Source organism: Salmo salar, chromosome ssa20 (genome assembly GCF_905237065.1).
Source record: "Salmo salar chromosome ssa20, Ssal_v3.1, whole genome shotgun sequence".
Taxonomy (NCBI): domain Eukaryota; kingdom Metazoa; phylum Chordata; class Actinopteri; order Salmoniformes; family Salmonidae; genus Salmo; species Salmo salar.
Genome location: NC_059461.1, coordinates 14,741,529 through 14,762,301, shown reverse-complemented (window position 1 = coordinate 14,762,301; position 20,773 = coordinate 14,741,529). Strand labels below are relative to the sequence as shown.

General features: G+C 40.2%; 1 protein-coding gene across 1 annotated transcript; it reads left to right on the top strand.

Moving 5' to 3' along the window:
* Window positions 1-920: 920 nt before the first annotated feature.
* On the top strand, window positions 921-16,489 carry slc6a4b (solute carrier family 6 member 4b). The gene is made up of 13 exons (XM_014161088.2): window positions 921-1,271; window positions 4,567-4,701; window positions 5,044-5,263; window positions 5,640-5,778; window positions 6,113-6,247; window positions 9,480-9,583; window positions 11,203-11,330; window positions 11,523-11,635; window positions 11,784-11,915; window positions 12,166-12,265; window positions 12,516-12,616; window positions 13,977-14,144; window positions 14,354-16,489. The coding sequence occupies exons 1-13, from the start codon at window positions 1,049-1,051 to the stop codon at window positions 14,435-14,437; spliced, it is 1,782 nt and encodes a 593-aa protein (XP_014016563.1). The 5' UTR covers window positions 921-1,048; the 3' UTR covers window positions 14,438-16,489.
* Window positions 16,490-20,773: the final 4,284 nt, after the last annotated feature.

Here is a 20,773-nt window from a genome sequence, read left to right as displayed (position 1 = left end):
GACAGTCTGTATATTTGGTTATGACTCTGTAGGACTTTTGAAATCGGCCAGTGCTAAAAGTGGTGGATTCAATTACAAGGTCATTTAATTAGGTTTCACTAACGAGTCCAGTTAAGCCACAGAGCTTCTGGTCTGTGCTGTTGTCTCCTCACCAAAAGCATTACCCTGGACTCAGGGAGCCAAGACGCCTCGAGACTTTATGTACTTAAAGAGTTCAAAATGGTCAGGGTTCACGTGTATTTCATTCACACACACACACACACACACACACACACACACACACACACACACACACACCTTTCTTCAGCCGTCTTTTACCAATCTTTTGTCATGGGACTTTGCATTGTCAGGTGTGGATTCAACACCGACAAGAGCTTTAAAAAGTTGTGTCATACTGTCAAGATTGGGACTTGTAGGCATGATTCTGCATGCTACCATGGTGCCATAAAGTCAAGACCTCTTTAAAGATGTGGTGGACTATAACATTTGCATACAGTGAATTTGAGTAGCTTAATTCCTCCTCCCCTCCATCACAAGTTACCATTTAGATCCACAGCATTCTTTAATACTAAATACTCATATGAATTCTCAAATGAATTCAAAAATGTATTCTGACAAGATACATCAAGACACATATAGTAGTCTAATAATGAAATTGGGCTACAGGGAACCTAAACAATACATAAATTCAACCAAGTAGTAGATCTCTTGAAAAGCCTGTAGGCTAGTGTTGTTAAATAATAGTTTCTAAAATGTGGGTTAATAGAGGCCAGGGTTTCTACAATTGTAGCCAAATTTAGGGAACCAAAAACTCGTCGCGGTTGGAGTGGAGCTCATTTTGTTGATATTAATGTGTGCAGAGGGAGTTCTACTCCATGAGCCTAGTGATTGACAACTCTATCAAGTAGCAATGTGCAGTCCCTCCTACACCTCCCACTCTGACCTGTCATCGCCCATAATATGAGAATCTTCTGTGCCTCTGAAGCTTGTCAGTTTTTTCAAACTTACCTGCTCAGACGGCAGACTGGCTTTTGATAGTCCGCCAACCATGACCCGCCAAGACACAGCGACCCCAACGGGAAGCCTGAGCGCACAGGGCCCCTCAAACACCGGTTACAACAACAACCCAGTGCCGGTACCTGTGATCACACAGACGAACTCAAGAGACAAATGGAGCAAAAAGATGGATTTTCTTTTATCGGTCATTGGCTTCGCGGTAGACTTAGGAAACGTTTGGAGATTTCCATACATTTGTTACCAAAATGGAGGCGGTAAGAGTTCAATTCTTTAATTATTTGCTTTCTATTTTAGTTGGCTAATCTATGACCTTACTTTCATTTATGTGGTCTTATCTTTCTTAATGTTAGATATGGCTGAATATCATTTTTTTCATATTATTCTTTAGATAGCATAAGTTTGGAATGAAGGATTTGACAACGATAGTGTCTCTCATGCGCGCACTTGGGAAGGCTATACCTCCTGCTGTCCATGGTGCTGAAATTAGCTTCACATGCTCGAGAGCCTGCAACCCATTCCAATGAACTCACTGAAACCCACTGAAGTAAAACATTTTAGTTAAGCATAAAAGTAAATAAAGTATTGTACTATGTATAGCATAGGTTTTCCTGTTTATAACCTAGACTATTAGGAAAGCTCATCTGCCAAGATGACTTCGAAAAGACAGCGTTCGATAATGGACTAGTTTAAAATGTCCCAAACGACGTCGGACGCGGTACTGAATGAGCCTACAAAACATAGGCCTGCCTCTAATCTGATCAGTATTATGGGAAATGGAAAGTGGAAAATGTCTAGCCTATCGAGATTATAGGCTATAAACGAATTAAAAAGTCTCTCAATATTGTATTTGGTTGCATGAAAACATATATTTTTTTTGTATTACATCTGTAATTACCGTTGTGTTTACACCTCACGTGTAGAAGGCTACCGTTTGTGGTTTGACTAGAGGGAATACTTCACTTGTTGCAGTAATTTTATGCACCTTACAGTGGCACAACTGCAGTTGTGTAGAGTACTTAAATAAAAAATACTTTAAAGTACTACTTAAGTCGTTTTTTTGAGTATCTGTACTCTACTTTACTATTGATATTTTTGACAATTTTTACTTTTACTTCACTGCATTCCTAAAGAAAATAATGTACTTTTCCTCCAGATATTTTCCCTGACAGCCAAAAGTAGTCATTACATTTTGAGTGCTTAGCAGGACAGGAAAATGGTCCAATTCACACACTTATCAAAAGAACATCCCTGGGGATCCCTACTGCCTCTGATCTGGTGGACTCACTAAACACACATGGCTCCTTTGTAAATGATGTCTGAATGTTGCAGTGTGCCCCTGGACATCTGTACATTTTAAAAAAACAAGAAAATGGTGCCTTCTGGTTTGCTTAATATAAGGAATATGAAATTATTTATACATTTACTTTTACTTTTGATACTCAAGTATATTTGAGCAATTACACGTACTTTTGATACTTAAGTATATTTAAAACCAAATACTTTCAGACTTTACACAAGTAGTATTTTACTCGGTGGCTTTCACTTTTTCTTGAGTCATTTTCTATTAAGGTATCTTTACTTTTACTCAAATATGACAATTGGGTACTTTTTCCACCACTGTCTAAAAGTAGGCAAGACCATGTATCCATTTGCATGTAACTTCTGTTCTGAAAAAAAAAAATGTTTTAAGTTCTAAAATGTGTAGGGATATACAGAAAACCCTACACTCTAAGAAAAAAGCGTTCCAAAAGGGTTCTTTGGCTATCGCCACAGTAGAACCCTTTTTGGTTTGAGGTAGAACCCTTTTTTATCCTCCATGTAGAACACTGTGTGGAAAGGGTTCTACCTGGAACCAAAAATGGTTCTTGAAAGGATTCTCCTATGGGGACAGCCGAAGAACCCTTTTAGGTTCTAGATAGCACCTTTTTTTCTAAGAGTGTAGCAATCATTTGACAGATGATCTGATTTAAAAAGCAAAGACTTTCCGAATCTTTGGATGATATGAATGTAATTCATTTCAATAAAAAAAAAAAAACTGTCGCCAAAACATTGAATACATAAATACACATACATTTGTGCAAAAAGTAGTCAAAGTGTATTTAAAGGGACAATCTGCAGTTGCTACATCCATTTTTTGGACTTATAAATTCATGTTATGTACCCATTAATTCTTGAAGAATAACTTATAAATGCCCCATGATAGCTTGGTTGACTGTCGTACCCCATCAGAACCCAAAATATAAGCATGTGTTACTCCAATGTTTGGAAACAAAGTAAATGTAAAGAAACACTATTTATCCTTAAAACATGGTTAAAACTATCATTTTGATATCATGAATGGTCAGTCCTTGCATCCATAGCTGTGTTTATACATTTTACAGTGGTTAGATCTCTCCATCCCTATCCCTCAGCTTTTTGCCAAAACAGAGGCGGGGACAACACTTTGTTATCGTTTCAACTGCTGATTGCTTCGTTAAAGATAAACACTTAACTTAAAGCATCCAGGTATAATGTTTTATAACCTGTTTAAAAAACCCTTAAATCGATGTCCGCGTCCCCATAAAAAGCTGTCCGTTTAAGCGAGAGATATCCGCCGATGTCGCACTTCCGCATCTGCAGTGAAAGGTGGCAGATCAGACCATGAGACATCCCGAAAATCAGTCTTCTCACAAAATCGTCTGTAGCGTCCGAACGGTTTGGCCAAACGGTTTAACCCCTCTATGGAAAGATGAGACTCTCACGAACGCGACTGTGTTCTCCTTTTATTTTTGCTCTAGGACGCCCACAGGCCTCACAAGACTCGTCTGAAGGTCCCCTGTACCAGTTGAAAAAATGAATTGAAGTATATATGGAGACTGTTTCGAGCCAAAAATAAGGGGTTTAATTACATGTAAAAAAAAAAAAATAGAATAATTATGTTTCCAGATATTTCTTATAGGACAGACACTTCAGAACAAACTTCCTTTTGATTTTTTGTGGGGACTATCTGTTGTTCCATGTAGTGAATCTGTTATTCAATGCATTAGTATGGGTTAATAGCAGTAAGACCAAATAAAAATTTTCATCCCCAGCTTATTATGAGTTGATAATACTGTATGAGCCTTTTAATGTGTTATAGCAAGGCTTATAAATAACATGTTCTGTCTCTCTATGCGTAGCATTTCAACTGTCTTAAACTGGCTGTTATTTAGTCCAGATCATTATGAAATGGTTACAATACATTACAAACGGGTCATACATGACTTAAAAGTCTTACATGCATTATTACTGCATGTCTTACAATGCATTACAACTTCATCACAATGCATGAAATGGATTCTATAAGTAACGTGTTACCCGATTTCCTTACATATTAAACTACTAAGCAGTAAAGTAACAATTTGTAAAGTGACTGTCCTTCCTAATACATCTCACATCTTGCACGTCTGACACTTGTGATGTGGCAATAGCCCGAGGAGGAGGTTAGGCCTACATCTTCATCAACCCAATGTGATCTCCATATAGTTATGAGTCAGACCTGTGATTTTCCCTCTTTACATCTCTGGACAGGGGCTTTCCTCATCCCCTACATTGTCATGGCCATCTTTGGAGGGGTGCCACTATTTTACATGGAACTGGCCCTGGGACAGTTCCACAGAACTGGCGCCATATCCATATGGAAACACATATGCCCCATCTTCAAAGGTAGGACTGGCATCATTTACAAAACAACCCACCTCACATCTCACTGACCCCACACCAGTGCACGTCTTTACATTACTTGCATACTACACATCTTCTTCTCCCGTTCACATAGCCCTTGCTGTTGACAATTCAACAGTTTATTGATAAGAACAAGGTAGCTATGGAATCGTTTGGAAAGTGGGCCAATTGAAAGGTAAAGTACAGTACAGTCCTCAGCATATGAAACTTACACTAAATGCCTAAAACGACATAGTAATTGGTCATTTCAAAATGGCATCATGTTGCATAGAGGCACATGTCTCTAATCTCTGATCTCACTGATCCATCTGTCCATGGTTTCAGGCATTGGGTATGCGATCTGTGTCATCGCGCTGTACGTCTCCTTCTACTACAACACCATCATCGCCTGGGCACTTTTCTACTTCTACTCGTCCTTCGCCAGCGTCCTGCCCTGGACCAACTGTGACAATGCCTGGAACACTGAAAACTGCACCAACTACTTCCTGAAAGACAACGTGACCTGGAACAACTACTCCAGGTCACCTGCTGAGGAATTTTACACGTAAGTCCATGTAAGTGGCGGACAGCACAGGGAATACGTTACCGTGACCTTGAATAGCCACGTCAATTGTTTGACATCTTTGTAATCGTTTCATCGCATTCAAATGTTTCAAAATACATTTTCATTGTATTCTCATTTAAATGTTTCAATTAAACACTTGCTCACAAGTGCTGAAACATGCTGTGATTATGTAAAGCTGATAGACAACAAAAAATGGTGCTCTATCTATCGAAACAAAAATGTCTCTCTTCATATATAGCCCTAAAAATGGATCTATATCGAACCACAAGGCACCATTAGTTTTAGCGATGTAGGTAAGCCTACAGGTAAAGGTAAGTAAATGCAAACACAGTACTAATGTATTTTTCCTATACAGGAGGAACGTCCTGGAGATCCACAAGTCTGATGGGCTGCGTAACGTGGGGGGTGTTCGCTGGCAGCTGATGCTCTGCCTCTTTCTCATCTTCACTATCGTTTACTTCAGTCTCTGGAAGGGAGTGAAGACATCAGGGAAGGTAGCATGTCTAAGCCACTCTTCCAGGAAACCGTATCAGTGTGTGGGGATAATTTCCGGATCATTGTTGTAAATTGTAGCAAAACGGCTGTGGTTAGTACGGTTCCGGGTCATCCGACCCCAAGGCTAACGCACTAGCCACAGAGAAATATTTCAGTTGGTGGTGTTCACAATGGGCTTATCAAGACTAGGGTCATTACAATGCAATGTCCAGTGTGATTTACTTGTCTGTAATCTCCATTTATCTTCCCTTCTCATCTGTCCCCCATCTCTCTCTCTCTCTCTCTCTCTCTCTCTCTCTCTCTCTCTCTGCTGCTTTGCCCTTCCCGTGCCAGGTAGTGTGGGTGACGGCCACCTTGCCATATGTGGTGCTCTTCATCCTGTTGATCCGTGGTGCCACCCTACCAGGTGCATGGAAGGGAGTGGTCTTCTACCTAAAGCCAAAATGGGAGAAACTCTTCGAGACCAGTGTGAGTTATAGAGAAGAAACACAGAACACTTGTCCATTATCACATCAATTCCATATGATCATCTGTTTGGAGCGGGAAACACTAAAATAGGGTGAGGAATTTCACAGTGTTGTCTGATCATTTTCGTACCATTTCAAATGACAATTTGTTTATTACAGTGATCGGGCAAAATTTGCTATAGGATGTTATAATGTTGTTATTTGGATGCAGTCATTTTTTTTGCGTGTGTCACATCACAGCATTTTGCACTCTCCTGTGTCAAAATCTGTGAAAGAAAGGCAGTGCACAGCAGTGATCCAACACAGTCAATCCTATACAAAAAAAATGTAATGTCCCTAGCGATGAAGAGGATGTGGCATTTGTTATTTCAATTTGACCTTTCGCTAAGCCCCGCCCCATATTTTTGCACGGGTTATTGAAGGGTAAATTGAATGCGGTCAAATATTTTTCCCCCGTGCAAGTACAGCATGCTGTGCTCTGCTGTGATATGCGCCCCCAAAAAGAATGCATCTGTACACTGGTTTTCTGGTTATGGGGAGGTCTTTTTCTGGTGGCTATAAAGCTGTTCAAACAACCTGAACATGACGTCACAAAAGATGTCAGCCTGATGTCATTGCAACCAGTATATTGAGAACAGTCTGACTCTACCTCTACCATAACATAGAAGGTGTTAAAAGACGCCTGAGCGGAGTCCCCACCTCTGTTTTTCAGGGGAAACGGAAGTTAGGTTGAAAATACTGAATCGCTGAAAACTGTAAACATACGCTTTCTGCCAACCCGTGGAAAGTTCCTCTACCATAATGTCCTTTAACTTTGCTTTCTTGCATTCTACTCTCTGATGGTACAGTGCTGTGTTGTTGGCTCAGTATGAGTGAGCGCTTTGGTTCAAGGGAATATGGATGAGATGAGATGCTTAAATAAGCCACGCGATAATGAGATGCGTAGTTGGTTTAGATTTTTTCCATTAACAAAGCCCCCCCACTCATTCTCTCTCACGCACACATACACTCTCTCTCTTTCGCCCTCCTCTCCCTTTACAAGTGCATGCTTCTCTTCAGATCTCTCTCAGTACAGCTGTGAAATAGGATTTGTATGAGGCTATCATTTAGCAGAAATGTCATTGGACACAACAGGTCACAGTAATCCATTGGAAAATATGACAATTTTGGCTATTCAATGAACACCCTATAATTTGTGCTTACGCTGCAAGGATAAAGCATTATGATGTGCAATGCATTGCAAAATTTGACATCAGCATGAATGACCCCTTTATAATGTCTTATTATCCTGACAAAAGAGCCAAACGTGTGTAGACATTATAAAGGCACATGGAAATAACTAGAAAGTACATTTCCCAAAGAAAATGTGTGTGCTTGCTAGCTTGTCTTGAAATAGGACAGGATAGTCTGAACATGTAAAAGTTGGTTTGGTGTCTCTGGCTTGAACGGTTCAAGAGTTACTATTACAGCTGGTGGGTTATTTTATGCAAATGTAGGCTAATTTAAATGATCATTTCTAAAGTTTTGAAAATGTTAAAGTTGTTTTAATGTTTGCAGCTGAAATGATTTAAGAACAGTAGCATGTACAATGTCTACCACAGTGTTCTTATGGTTGTCATTGAATCCGTTAAGTGTTATGCTAATTTATGCTAATTCGAATGATTACAATGTATACATGTTGAAGAGAATTTGAAGGCAGGATAGCCTGAATGTTAAAGTTGGTGCTGTAGCTTTATTGGCCAAGGAGCAGGACCATTTTGAATGGCTAGGTACCTCTGTGTTCCTATAGTTGTCGTTTAAACTCATGTTCATTTATGCACATTTTAAATGGTTATAGTTCAAAAAGTATAAATAGTATCACAAACCTGTACGCAAGCAATCTATGTTGAGTCAGTCTGCACATTTCAGCATTGGTTTGGAATTGACAGCTTAAATGGTTCAAGAGAAGTACCATAGACAAATGTTCCCCATGTAATTCTATGGCCCTTTTATTACCATTGAAATGCATTGGGAGCTCAATTAAATATTGTTGTAGTACAAAAAGTATAGATACTATCAAAACGTTTTTTTTTTTAAGTCAACTTTGTTGGGGCAATCTGCACATTTGAAAGTTGTTTCGCTTTGATAGTTTATACCAGTGGTTCCCAACCAGGGGTACAAGGACTTGGCCTATCCACAGGGGGTACTTGATAAGACTGATGAGCCCATAGGCCTACTGGTAAAATGCAAATGAGGAGGTACTTCAGGGGTACTCCGGGCAGAGCAAAATTCAGTTGGTGGTACAGTAACCAAACATTTTTGGGAACCACTTGTTTATACGGTTACAGAGTTGCGGTGTTTGCTCTAATATGCACATTTAAGGGCATGTCAACTGATTAAAGGATGTAGGAATGAAAGCATGTTTGAATCTATGAAGTGTTTCCATCATCCTAAACTTGGTTTGGAGTTTCTAGATTGAATTGTTAGAAAGCAGTGGCACTGTGAAAATCTACCTATCATGGTAGCCATTGACGCCAATGTGAACATTGCCCATTTGAAATCGTTATAGTTTAAAAAAGTATAAATAAAATAAAAACTCTGAATGCAAATAATCTAAGTCGAATAATCAAGTCTACGGCCATTGACTTGCATTGAGTTTCATGCAAATATGGTTGTAGTACAAAAACTATAAATAGCATCATAAATATTTTCTCAAGCAACCTGAAGATGGTCTGTCTGCACATTCTAAAGTTGGTTTAGTGTTAATAGCTTATGTGGTTTAAGTACAAGAGGGAGTGGAATAATAGTAATGACTATATGAGAAATCTAGAGTGGTCTTGCCTTCAGCAAGCACACTAACTATACATTATTACATGTGCAGACTTTCATTTCAAGCGTTACCTGTCACTTATTATATACATTTGTATTAAACAGGAAACACGGTGCACAGATATGATATGATATGATTTGGATGCATGGAGGGAATCAGCTGTCCAATAGAGAAATTTGAACATGAGAAATGAATTAGCATTACATTTAAAGCGCCACAATAGCGGAGGATTGTGAGACAGACACACTGGCTGGCTGACAGACAGGAACAGTTCGCCTTTCAGTAGCTTGACACAGGTCTTTATACTGGTGAGATATACAGGGATGCTATACAAGTCAAAGCACTGAATCTGATGTTCTGAGATTGCAGGTAAATCCCTCAGGTTCGGTCATTTGTGTGTAATTCACATCCATGTGTTTTGTAGGTGTGGGTAGATGCTGCGGCTCAGATCTTCTTCTCCTTGGGGCCGGGCTTTGGGGTGCTCCTCGCCCTCTCCAGCTACAACCCCTTCACAAACAACTGTTATCGGTAAGAGCTGATTCTAAAACTCCCGTAAATAATAATAAATATACACTAAGTGTACAAAACATGACATACACTTTCCATGACATAGACTGACCAGGTGAATCCAGGTGAAAGCTATAATCCCTTATTGATGTCATCTGTTAAATCCCCTTCGATCCTTGTACTGGAAAGGGACAAGACAGGTTAAAGAAGGATTTTTAAGCCTTGAGACAATTGAGACATTGATTGTGTATGTGTGCCATTCAATGGGTGAATGGGCAAGACAAAAGATTTAAGTGACTTTAAACGGGGTATGGTAGTAGGTGCCGGTTTGAGTGTGAAGAACTGCAACGCTGCTGAGTTTCCCGTGTGTTTCAAGAATGGTCCACCACCCAAAGGACATCCAGCCAATTTGACACAACTGTGGGAAGCATTGGAGTCAACGTGGGCCAGCATCCCTATGGAACGCTTTCGACACCTTGTAGAGTCCATGCCCCGACAAATGTGTTCAGAGGGCAAAAGGGGGTGCTACTCAATATTAGGAAGGTGTTCCTAATGTTTTGTACACTCAGTGTATCTGCCTGTATTCACATTTGCCATTTAGTAGACGCTTGTATCCTAAGCTTGCATCCAAATGTATGTGCATCCATTTTCATATGGGTTGCCCCAGCAGGAATCAAACCCACAAACCTGGCATTGCTAGCGCCACACACTACCAACTGAGCCACACACCTTTGAGAGCTAATGAAACTGTCAACCGCATCATTCACTTCCAAACAAGTAAAAAATTCAAACTAGAATGACTCAGAGGAGGTAAGTGTGTCCAGGATGGAAAAGGAGGCTGCTCCTCCTGAATGTCCCATACACCAGTGATGTAGGAGTATAGAGTTTGGCTGGATTTCTACGGTAGCGTTTCCAATCTCTCTCATAAAAGGCCGTCGTGCATTGATATCCAGTGACAAAAACATGCGTCTCTGGCAACCTATAACTATAGCCCTCACTTTTATTCGCATCAGCCCTGTGTCGTCGAGGAGGAGGAAACACCGGCCAATCAAGGGGATTTATTTATGATGTGTCGAATAGATGAGCTCAAACGGATGTCCCACAGCAACTCTTTAAGACAATGTAATTACAATTATGAGAAGGGAGTGGTGAATCCAGCGTAGTGGGAGATGAAAGGATCACGGAGCTCTCCTGAAGAAATTGAATTGTATGCTCCCTGTAAGGCAGCTGTAACGTGCATGGTTAATGTGATTAGTACAGTAACAGTGGCGCACGTGAGGAAACAGTGGCACCGCTGCTTCTCAGAGAACTTGATGAATCCCACAGAATCTGAATGGACTTACTCTTGCTGACAGGGTTATCCTAATGAAACGAAAGTGAATGCCCCACTACATATACATAGAAATGGCATTTAGATGACTGTATACCTCAATGGTCCACTCACTGTTTGTGTTTGCTTTGCTAGCAAGTGAGCTCAGTCAAGAACATGTCTTACAAAGGTAATCCATGTTGCTCCATTCACAAAATCCCAATGTAACCACTGTTCCCAACCGAACCAGAGAAAGATATATACGAATGAATTACAATACTTGAGATGATCAGACAGGCGCTGTGTTTGTCTCTATGTTGTGATGCCATAGTGACGCCATAGTGACCAGCCTGGTGAACTGCCTTACCAGCTTCATGTCTGGTTTTGTGATCTTCACTGTTCTGGGGTACATGGCAGAGAAGAGAAATGTGAATGTGGAGGATGTAGCCAGAGACAAAGGTCAGTGGCCAAAACCTGTTTTTTCCCCGAATACCTGTTTTAAGTGTATTTGTCTGTTTTATTAAGTTTTATTAAGTAACTGACTGTACATGTTCAACAGGAATGTATTTCTATATCTAGTGCAACAGTAGGAAATTGTAGCCTTTAGATTGTTATCAATATGGGATTTACCCCCGAACACCTCATCCCCAGGTCCAAGCCTACTCTTCATCACCTATCCAGAGGCCATAGCCAACATGACAGGGTCAACATTCTTCGCCATCATCTTCTTCGTGATGATGATCACTCTTGGGCTCGACAGCACGGTATGACAGAACTTGGGTTGAAGTGTCTCATCAAAAGAAGGAGACTTGCCTTTAACTTGATGTGTCAGATTATCTCTGAACTAAGTGATGTCCTTAGGTCATATGTAATCACACTCATTGACGTGGCCCTCTCTTGTCTCTGTCTCAGTTTGGAGGACTGGAGGCTATCATTACTGCTGTGATGGATGAATACCCTGATTACCTGGCGAACAGAAGGGAGCTGTTTGTACTGGGCTTGGTTGTTGTGTGCTTTTTGGGCTCCCTCAGCACCCTTACCAATGTAGGTAACACGTAAATAAGAATGTATAAGCACTTTGAAGACACAAACTTTGCAACGGTAAACAAAAAAAAGGGCACATGAGGGATCTGGAAGCTCCTGATGCAACAGTAGTCGTTATAAGATGGCACAGAATTAATCAGAAAATGACGTTTAAAATTACAAATGCTAAATTAACAATCTATATTAGTTTGATCAACTTGTCCAGAAGGAACCTTTCACCACATAAGTGACAGGCATGTGTTTCTCTCAGGGCGGGGCCTATGTGGTGAAACTGCTGGAGGAATTTGGGGTGGGTTCCTCCATCATTGCTGTTGGTTTTCTTGAGGCCATCGCCGTTTCCTGGTTCTATGGTAAGAATGGTGATTTAGTGACGTTACATCTCACGCTTCCTATACTCCCAGTAGTCTTGCATGAGACAGAAATCATCATTTATTTTTTATTGTAGTTGTAAAAGCAGAAGTAATGCATTATGCATCCTACTGACTCCTGAATTATATTGACAAAAATACATTTTTCAGGTTTCACATGACAACAAACTGTTTCAATAGTTCTTATCATAGTGTTGTTGAGTGCTCTCTTTTCAATTTGTATTGCTTCCAGGTATCACGAGATTCAGCAATGACATTAAATCCATGTTAGGCTATTCTCCTGGATTATTCTGGAAGGTGTGCTGGGTGGCCATCAGTCCTGCATTTCTAGCGGTAAGCAGAACCGGAGGGGAAACCAACCGATAAAATTTGAAATGACGGAATATATTGTCGAATCCACCTAAAAGGTAGCTTTGTTATCATACTCTCATTATAGACAATTAAAACTGATTTAGCAGTGTTGGTCATGCACTAGTTCACAAATCTGACGCACATCAGGGGACTCAATCTGATTGACCTACAGCTCCCTGTCACAGAGCTTCTGTAACGTATACGCTAGGAGTCAGGAAGCAGGTGCAGAAGGTGAGTTTAGTAATGAGAATAAGCAGATAAACAAAACAGGAGAACCGTACTGAACGCGAACAGAACCAATACTGCCTGAAGACTGGGGCTACTGAGGGCTAAAGAAAGGGTACGTAACCAAGGTAATGATGAAGTCCAGGTGTGCATAACGATGGGGAGCAGGTGTGCGTAATGATAGTTGGCAAAAAAAAATTTTTAAACCTCTCGTATATCGCAAACTTCAAATCCTCCTCATGGCCCTTTCTGGTAACCTGCCCTGTCCGGATCATTGGACACGGCAGGTTAAATGACGTGGGTGGATGGTCAGTGTAGGATCAGACTTTCTAACACTTCATTTGGACTTTGCTAGAGATTGTGTGGTAATATTTTGCTTAAAGCCTGCAGGTATAACGCTTTGTCCCTTGTAATAACCATGTATCATCCTTTATAGTGGCTTAATATACAGTTTGTAAAATGCCATTGTCTCTAAGTTTCAACATTTCAACTGACTCAAAATGGCTGTTATTCAATCAGGCTCATTATGATATGATTATAAGACATTATAAGAGGGTCATGAATGTTCATGACAAGTATTACAATGTATTATAATACCACCATAATGCATTATACGTGCAGACTTTAAAGTAAAGTGTTGCCAACCATATTTGTCAGCATAGCATCCTCCTCTACCTTCAATTCTTCAGTCTGGAAGTAAAGCACACTCAGCTCCCTCCAGCCTCAAAGTCTCATATTTTTTTCTCCTGTTCATATTCTACAATCCTAAATGTCAACTTTATTCACCTGCATAACGTAATATCCCTGCCTCCACTTTGCATACATCTCCTTTAATCTCTCTTAGCCTTCCGCTGCTGAAAGAGCAGTCATTTTCCCAGAGCTAACTTCTTTATTATTCCCCCTTTTTTGTATGGGCTAAATTGTTTCTGCTCTCATCTCCCTCGTTGGTCTGTGATAACCTCGTAAAATAAATATATACATTTTTATGTATTGAAATGGCTTTACTGCTTTTTTTTTGTTGAGGCACACAGGCATCTAATGCCATTGTCACATATGTGAATTCTAATTGAGAAAAATATGAGCATGACTTTTGAGACTTGTCTCTCTCCTTTCACAGTATATAATAGTGAGCTCCCTGCTTAAGCCACCCCCCCTCCAACTCTTTGACTACAAGTACCCAGACTGGAGCATCACGGTGGGCTACGTCATCGGGGCCTCCTCCTTTATGTGGATCCCTATCTATATGGTCTACAAACTGGTGTGGACCCCCGGATCACTGAAACAGGTCTGATGGACTCATGTACTGTGTTGGCTATTGACAAGAAATGGATGTGTAGTGTGTGGTCAGTGTGACTTATTTTCCTAAAAAGAAGCACATAGTTCATATATTTCAATATGTGATGACTGTATGGCAAATGGTTTAATGAATCCTACACGCTTGTTGTTATCTCTTGTTACTCCATCTCTGGTCTCTCTACCTGTTGTTGTTCCCAGCGCCTAGCCGTGTGTCTGAGACCTGAGAGGACCATTATGCCAGAGATCCACACAGACTCCCTCAACATGAGTCCTGTTCCATAGAAGCACCTACGTTGCCAAGAACCCAGCCAGGCACATAATGTTCTACCAATAGGCTCCTGAATGAGAACCAACTCAGCAGATACAGATCAATCTCATGGAGTGTTCAACAAATCTTTTTTTTTTTTTTGTAGCTCAGTAAGTACAATAAACACAATGAATTAATATTCGGTGTGAACGCATCCTTCAAATACTGTCAGTATACAGTTTATTTTGGACAGAAAAATGTAGGTCTGATCACAAGACAGACTTCTACAGCTATTAAGATAAGACACAATGCAGTCACTTCTCACCAATTACTTGTTTATTCATTTAACCTGGCAAGTCAGTTAAGAACAAATTCTTATTTACAATGACAACCTACCAGGGAACAGTGGGTTAACTGCCGTGTACTGGGACAGAAGAACAGATTTTTACCTTGTCAGCTCGGGGATTCGATCCAGCAACCTTCCGGTTAGCAGCCCAATGCTGTAACCACTAGGCTACCTGCCACCCCTACTTCTTTCTGCTACATTATTAACAGTTAAAAAAACATGACCCAGTCACATTAAATTACCCTTGCATGTTTTTTTTTTTTTAATAATGTACCCTTTTAAGCAACCACAGTGAGAATCAGCTTTGGAAATTGTCTAATTAAAATCCCAAAATATTACATGCAGTGGAGATTTTTGAAGAAAAGTATCTTGTGTGTTGAAGATAAGATTAATTACCAGAAAACCTTTATTAATAACTGGCTTTCGTACAAAGTATAGCAGATAATGTCATTTGTTCTGTGTGATAAGTAAAAAGTTACACTATGTGGCTGACAAATGGTTAATGTCTTAAAGGTTTTTTGAACAGATTTTAACCGACAATAGTTGCTCACCAACATGCAAGTTAAAAGGATTACCTCAAAGAATGCAGTTAGCGGATGAGACCAAATACGCTGCTAAAAGTCTTTCTTTTTAGGTTCTGCTTTATTTCATAGTCCGCTATTTACCTGTAATTTTCTTGGAAATGAAGGTATAATGGTAATTACATAATTATTGTTACGTAATTGGTATCCTGGGTGTTTACCAATTGTTTTGAACCAGTTGGTACCAATTATTTAGATATACACTAGATGTCTAGTTGTGGGCGCTGTGTTGAAGCCACTCTGCCTCCATCTTGGCACTCCACCACTGTTGAGAAAAAAATATTCTAAAAGCTATAGAAATGCATTTCTTAATGTCTACATTCGTTTTTGCAACATTTATTCTATTACCCACCTTAATGCATTCTTTGAAATTATATTATGTGAGCTAAACATAATGTTTAAAAAATTCATACATTTCCCTTAACGTATCATTTTTAGTTACTATCCCCACTACAACAAAAAATACATAAATACATGTAATTTTGTCAGTTAAACATTGAATTGAAAAACTGTCGAATTCCATTCATTCCTATGAAGGACTGCTCCTACTGGGGAGTACCAATATGGCTGACCGGTGGCTTCAAAGCCTCTCAATGGCCAATACATAGCATCAGCAATCCAGGGTTTATATACATGATTGGTTGGTACCCATTTTTAGCAGTTTCTTGGTATATTCCAGTTACAATGGGACTACAAAATAAATTGTTAACTTATTTTCTCCTAAGTGTTTGTTGTTGGGATAAACAACTTCCGGTGTATTCTGCCTTAAATCTGCCTAAATATTGTAGATACGTCAAAGCATTATAAACTCTGTATTGATATTATGCCTCTCCAGACAAACAAAAAAAAGGTTTTATTTTCTCTATGTGATAAGACTGTTTGAACTGTTACTCAATCCCAAATCAAAGCCTATCAGGGATTGTAACACATTTCCATTTACTCTCTACCTTTGTTTCATTTATCTCCAGAGAATAATGTGACGAGTCGTTTTAATGATGCTATATAATATTTGGAATGTTTTGTGATTTCAGTCTTACCTTTCTAAATAAAAAAGGAAGCAGGTCCCTGTGTTTGTAGGATGTGACGGCAACTTTCTCGTATACATGTAATGAGAAGTTTAAAAAGATACTAAATATATAAACATGTGTATTACATCTTTACGTTTTTGTCCTTCTTGAGCTAACGATTCATTTTTAGAACAACAAAACCATCTTAACGTGCCACATTTCAACTAACCACATTTGCCACTGATGTGATTGCTTGCTGCTGTTCAACTTGACTGAAACAGTAAATGTAAATAAATGTGCAGAGCCGAACGTGTGCCGAAGTAGGGATGTCCATTATTGATAGCTGTCCCTCTCATGTCATTGTGGTAGCTGTCGCTGTAGACCTCAATGAGAGATTCTAATTAACAGCCTGATTTGCAATATCCAGAAACGATCAAAATGCAAGGTAATAGAATCGCTTCAAATGGTTTTAATGAAATGTTTTATTAAACAGAACCCCCCCCCCCCCCACCGCCTAACCCATAGTCCCCCACACACAACCCTGCTAAGCAAGGCTTGATCACGTCAAGGACCTCTGGTATGAGAGGAAGAGAATATCAATGGGATTTGACAATTGCTCATTTGGGTATTTCTACAGAGGGGAGCTGAGTGACACACATCAAAGCTCCTTTGTGTGGGCCATTGCGGTAGAGTTGTCTCTCAAACAGACCTGCAGAAGAGACACATGAAAGGAGCGCTGGCTCAATGGCTGCTCTTTTATTACCATCAGAAATGAACAGCTCGGCAAACTTCACTGTGTGAAGAAGAAACACCAGAGAAATGTAGGGACCACACTGTAACCAGAGGATCTACACAGCTTGACACAATGTCAGACTAAAATCAGACACACAGGGAGTATACGTTGTCTCTTGTCAGTTTAAGATCAGGGAAATCACTCTTGAGATCTGAACTAGCGACCAGCCTCTCTAACCTCTAGGCTACCCAATATGTAATCTGTCAAGGTTCATTTCAAGGCTGTCAATCAATATGAAGCGCAAGTACAGAGTAGATGGACCATCTGGTTTTTAGGGAAGAAGAGAGATACAATGTTAACCTGGGATCTAAGTTCATGTTCCAAAGATAGAAAAATAACAACATTAAAAACAAAAACAGAGTGATTGCTTGCAAATGGATAATCTAGTCCAGAGCCTGAGTGCATGCCTTCTCATCATCGGTCAAACCTCGAAAGCAACAGTGAACAACACAGAGAGAGAGAGAGAGCGAGAGAGAGAGAGAGAGAGAGAGAGAGAGAGAGAGAGAGAGAGAGAGAGAGAGAGAGAGAGAGAGAGAGAGAGAGAGCATAATGTATAATTGCCACAATCACCCAGGTCCTTGGAAAATATAACATCAACTCACCAACTCGTTTGTCCCTGAACAATATCTTACCCCTGCCACAAAATCACGCAGCATGGCTGCACTGGTGGAGAAGTCTAGTTCCAGAGTGCTTCTTTACTGTTTCCGACAGGTTCCTTGTTGCAGTGATGATTTATGGGGCCAGGAAGCCTCCAATTTCATTTCCAGCCCTATGTGGTAGAGACACTCTCCAGAACACATTTCGCTTCTGGGGCTCATCATTAAGAGCAGAAAAGAGTGTTTGTAATGGTACATCTGCTTTACTTGTTGCAACAGATGAAGTGGTCAAATCCAAATACATCAGTCATTCGCATTATTATGTTAGAGTCTGTAACCCCAAGCATCTTGACCTTTATGACATCACCCCATTGGTTCTTTGACATGAATCAATGTAGGGAATGTAATGACGGAAGCCCACACTTACATGATCTATAATAACTGAATTGTTTTCTTTCTTTAACGGATGTTTAGTAGGCTATAGAATTCATAATATAAGAGAAAGGAGAGCAACATACAAAGAGAAACCCAGAATAGGCTAGTCTTGAGAAGTTATACAGTATAGTACAAATAACTTGCATTTTCTTTACGGCTATTCTATCCGATAGGATCACCCAACTGTACACAATTTCCTATTCAGTATCTAATGTAAAATCACAATGAAGCAAAAAATAGTAGAATCACCAAACTAGATGATACTGAGTGATAGATAGGCCCTTCAACTGAAATACTGTGTTTTAAAGCCACCGTGCCTCCATTTTGGCACTCCCCCACCACTGTATAAACTAATTTGGAAGGTATAGAAATGCATTTCTTAATGTCTACATTTATTTTTGCAACACTTATTCTAGTACAGACACCGTAATGCACACTTTTACTATGTGAGCTAAACATAAAAAATGTAATAATAATAATAATAATATTTTTTTTTAATTTAAAGTTCTGTCACTGTCCCCACTACAACAAAAAAAACTTAAATACATGTCATTTGTTTTTAATGCAAATCATTTGTTTTAGTGATTGACCGTATACAGATATTATTGCATGTTGACTAACCAATCTCAGTAAAATGAGATTAAATCTAGTCATGATCAGTTTCATATATTTCATTCAGGTAAGCTTAGCAGATTGGCTTGATAGCGGCATTGATGTTGTTGGTTGGCTAGCAGGCAAAACCTGACGTTACACATCGTTCACTTGAGAAAACTGGTCCAACCACTTGGTAGCTAGCTATCGTTAGTTCAAATAAACCAAAATGATGTACTATTATGAAGTGCAATTGTAAACTATAAAGTATAAACTCTCCATAGTTGAATTTATGAATTAGGTCCCAGGCAGAGGGTTCTCGGTTGAAAGTGGATGCGCATCGGACAGTCCTTGACATATAGCACTGCCAACCTGGAAAAATGCAGAAAATAATGTGTTTCTGACTGCTTCTTCTGGGGAGTGCCAATATGGCCGACTGGTAGCTTCAAAGCCTCTCATTGGCCTTACATGGCATCAGCAATCCAGGGTTTAAATACAGTACATTCGGAAAGGATTCACACCTCTTGACATTTTCCACACTTTGTTACGTTATAGCCTTATTCTAAAATGGATTAAATACAGGGAGGTGACCAAGAACCCGATGGTCAGTCTGACATCGGAGTGACCATCGAGCTCCAGAGTTCATCTGTGGAGATGGGAGAACCTTCCAGAAGGACAACCATCTCTGCACCACTCCACCAATCAGGCCTTTATGGTAGAGTGGCCAGACGGAAGCCATTCCTCAGTAAAAGGCACATGACAGCCCACTTGGAGTTTGCCAAAAGGCACCTAAAGACTCTCAGACCATGAAAAACAAGATTCTCTGGTCTGATGAGGCCGAGGTTGAACTCTTTGGCCTGAATGTCAAGCGTCACGTCTGGTGGAAACCTGGCACCATCCCTACGGTAAAGCATGGTGGTGGTAGCATCATGCTGTGGAGAGGTTTTTCAGAGGCAGGGACTGGGAGACTAGTCAGGATTGAGGGAAAGATAAACGGAGCACAGTACAGAAAGATCCTTGATGAAAACCGGCTCCAGAGTGCTTAGGACCACAGACTGGGGCGAAGGTTCACCTTCCAACAGGACAATGACCCTAAGAACACAAGACAGCGCAGGAGTGGCTTCAGGACAAGTCTCTGAATGTCCTTCAGTAGCCCAGCCAGAACGAGGACTTGAACCTGATTCTTCAATGTAGCCACCCTTTGCCTTGATGACAGCTTTGCACACTCTTGGCATTCTCTCAACCAGCTTCATGAGGTAGTCACCTGGAATGCATTTCAATTAACATGTGTGCTTTGTTAAAAGTTAATTTGTGGATTTTCTTTCCTACTTAATCCATTTGAGCCAATCAGTTGTTTTGTGACAAGGCAGGGGTGGAATACAGAAGATAGCCCTATTTGGAAAAAGACCACGTCCATATTATGGCAAGAACAGCTCAAATAAGCAAAGAGAAATGACAGTCCATCATTACAGGTCAGTCAATGCGGAAAATTTCAAGAACTTTTACATTTCTTCAAGTGCAGTCGCAAAAACCATCAAGTGCTATGATGAAACTAGCTCTCATGAGGACCGCCACAGGAAACGAATACCCAGAGTTACCTCTGCTGCAGAAGATACGTTCATTAGAGTTACCAGCCTGAGAAATTGCAGCCCAAATAAACGGTTCACAGAGTTAAAGTAACAGACAAATCTTAAGATCAACTTTTCAAGAGACTGGGTGAATCAGGCCTTCATGGTCAAATTGCTGCAAAGAAACCACTACTAAAGGACACCAATAAGAAGAAGAGACTTGCTTGGGCCAAGAAACATGAACAATGGACATTAGACCAGTGGAAGTCTGTCCTTTGGTCTGATGAGTCCTAATTTGGGATTTTTGGTTCCAACCGCCGTGTCTTTGTGAGACGCAGAGTAGGTGAATGGATGATCTCTGCATGTGTGATTCATGTGTGAGGAGGTGTGATGGTGCTTTCCTGGTGACACTGTCTGTGATTTATTTAGAGTTCAAGGCACACTTAACCAGCAT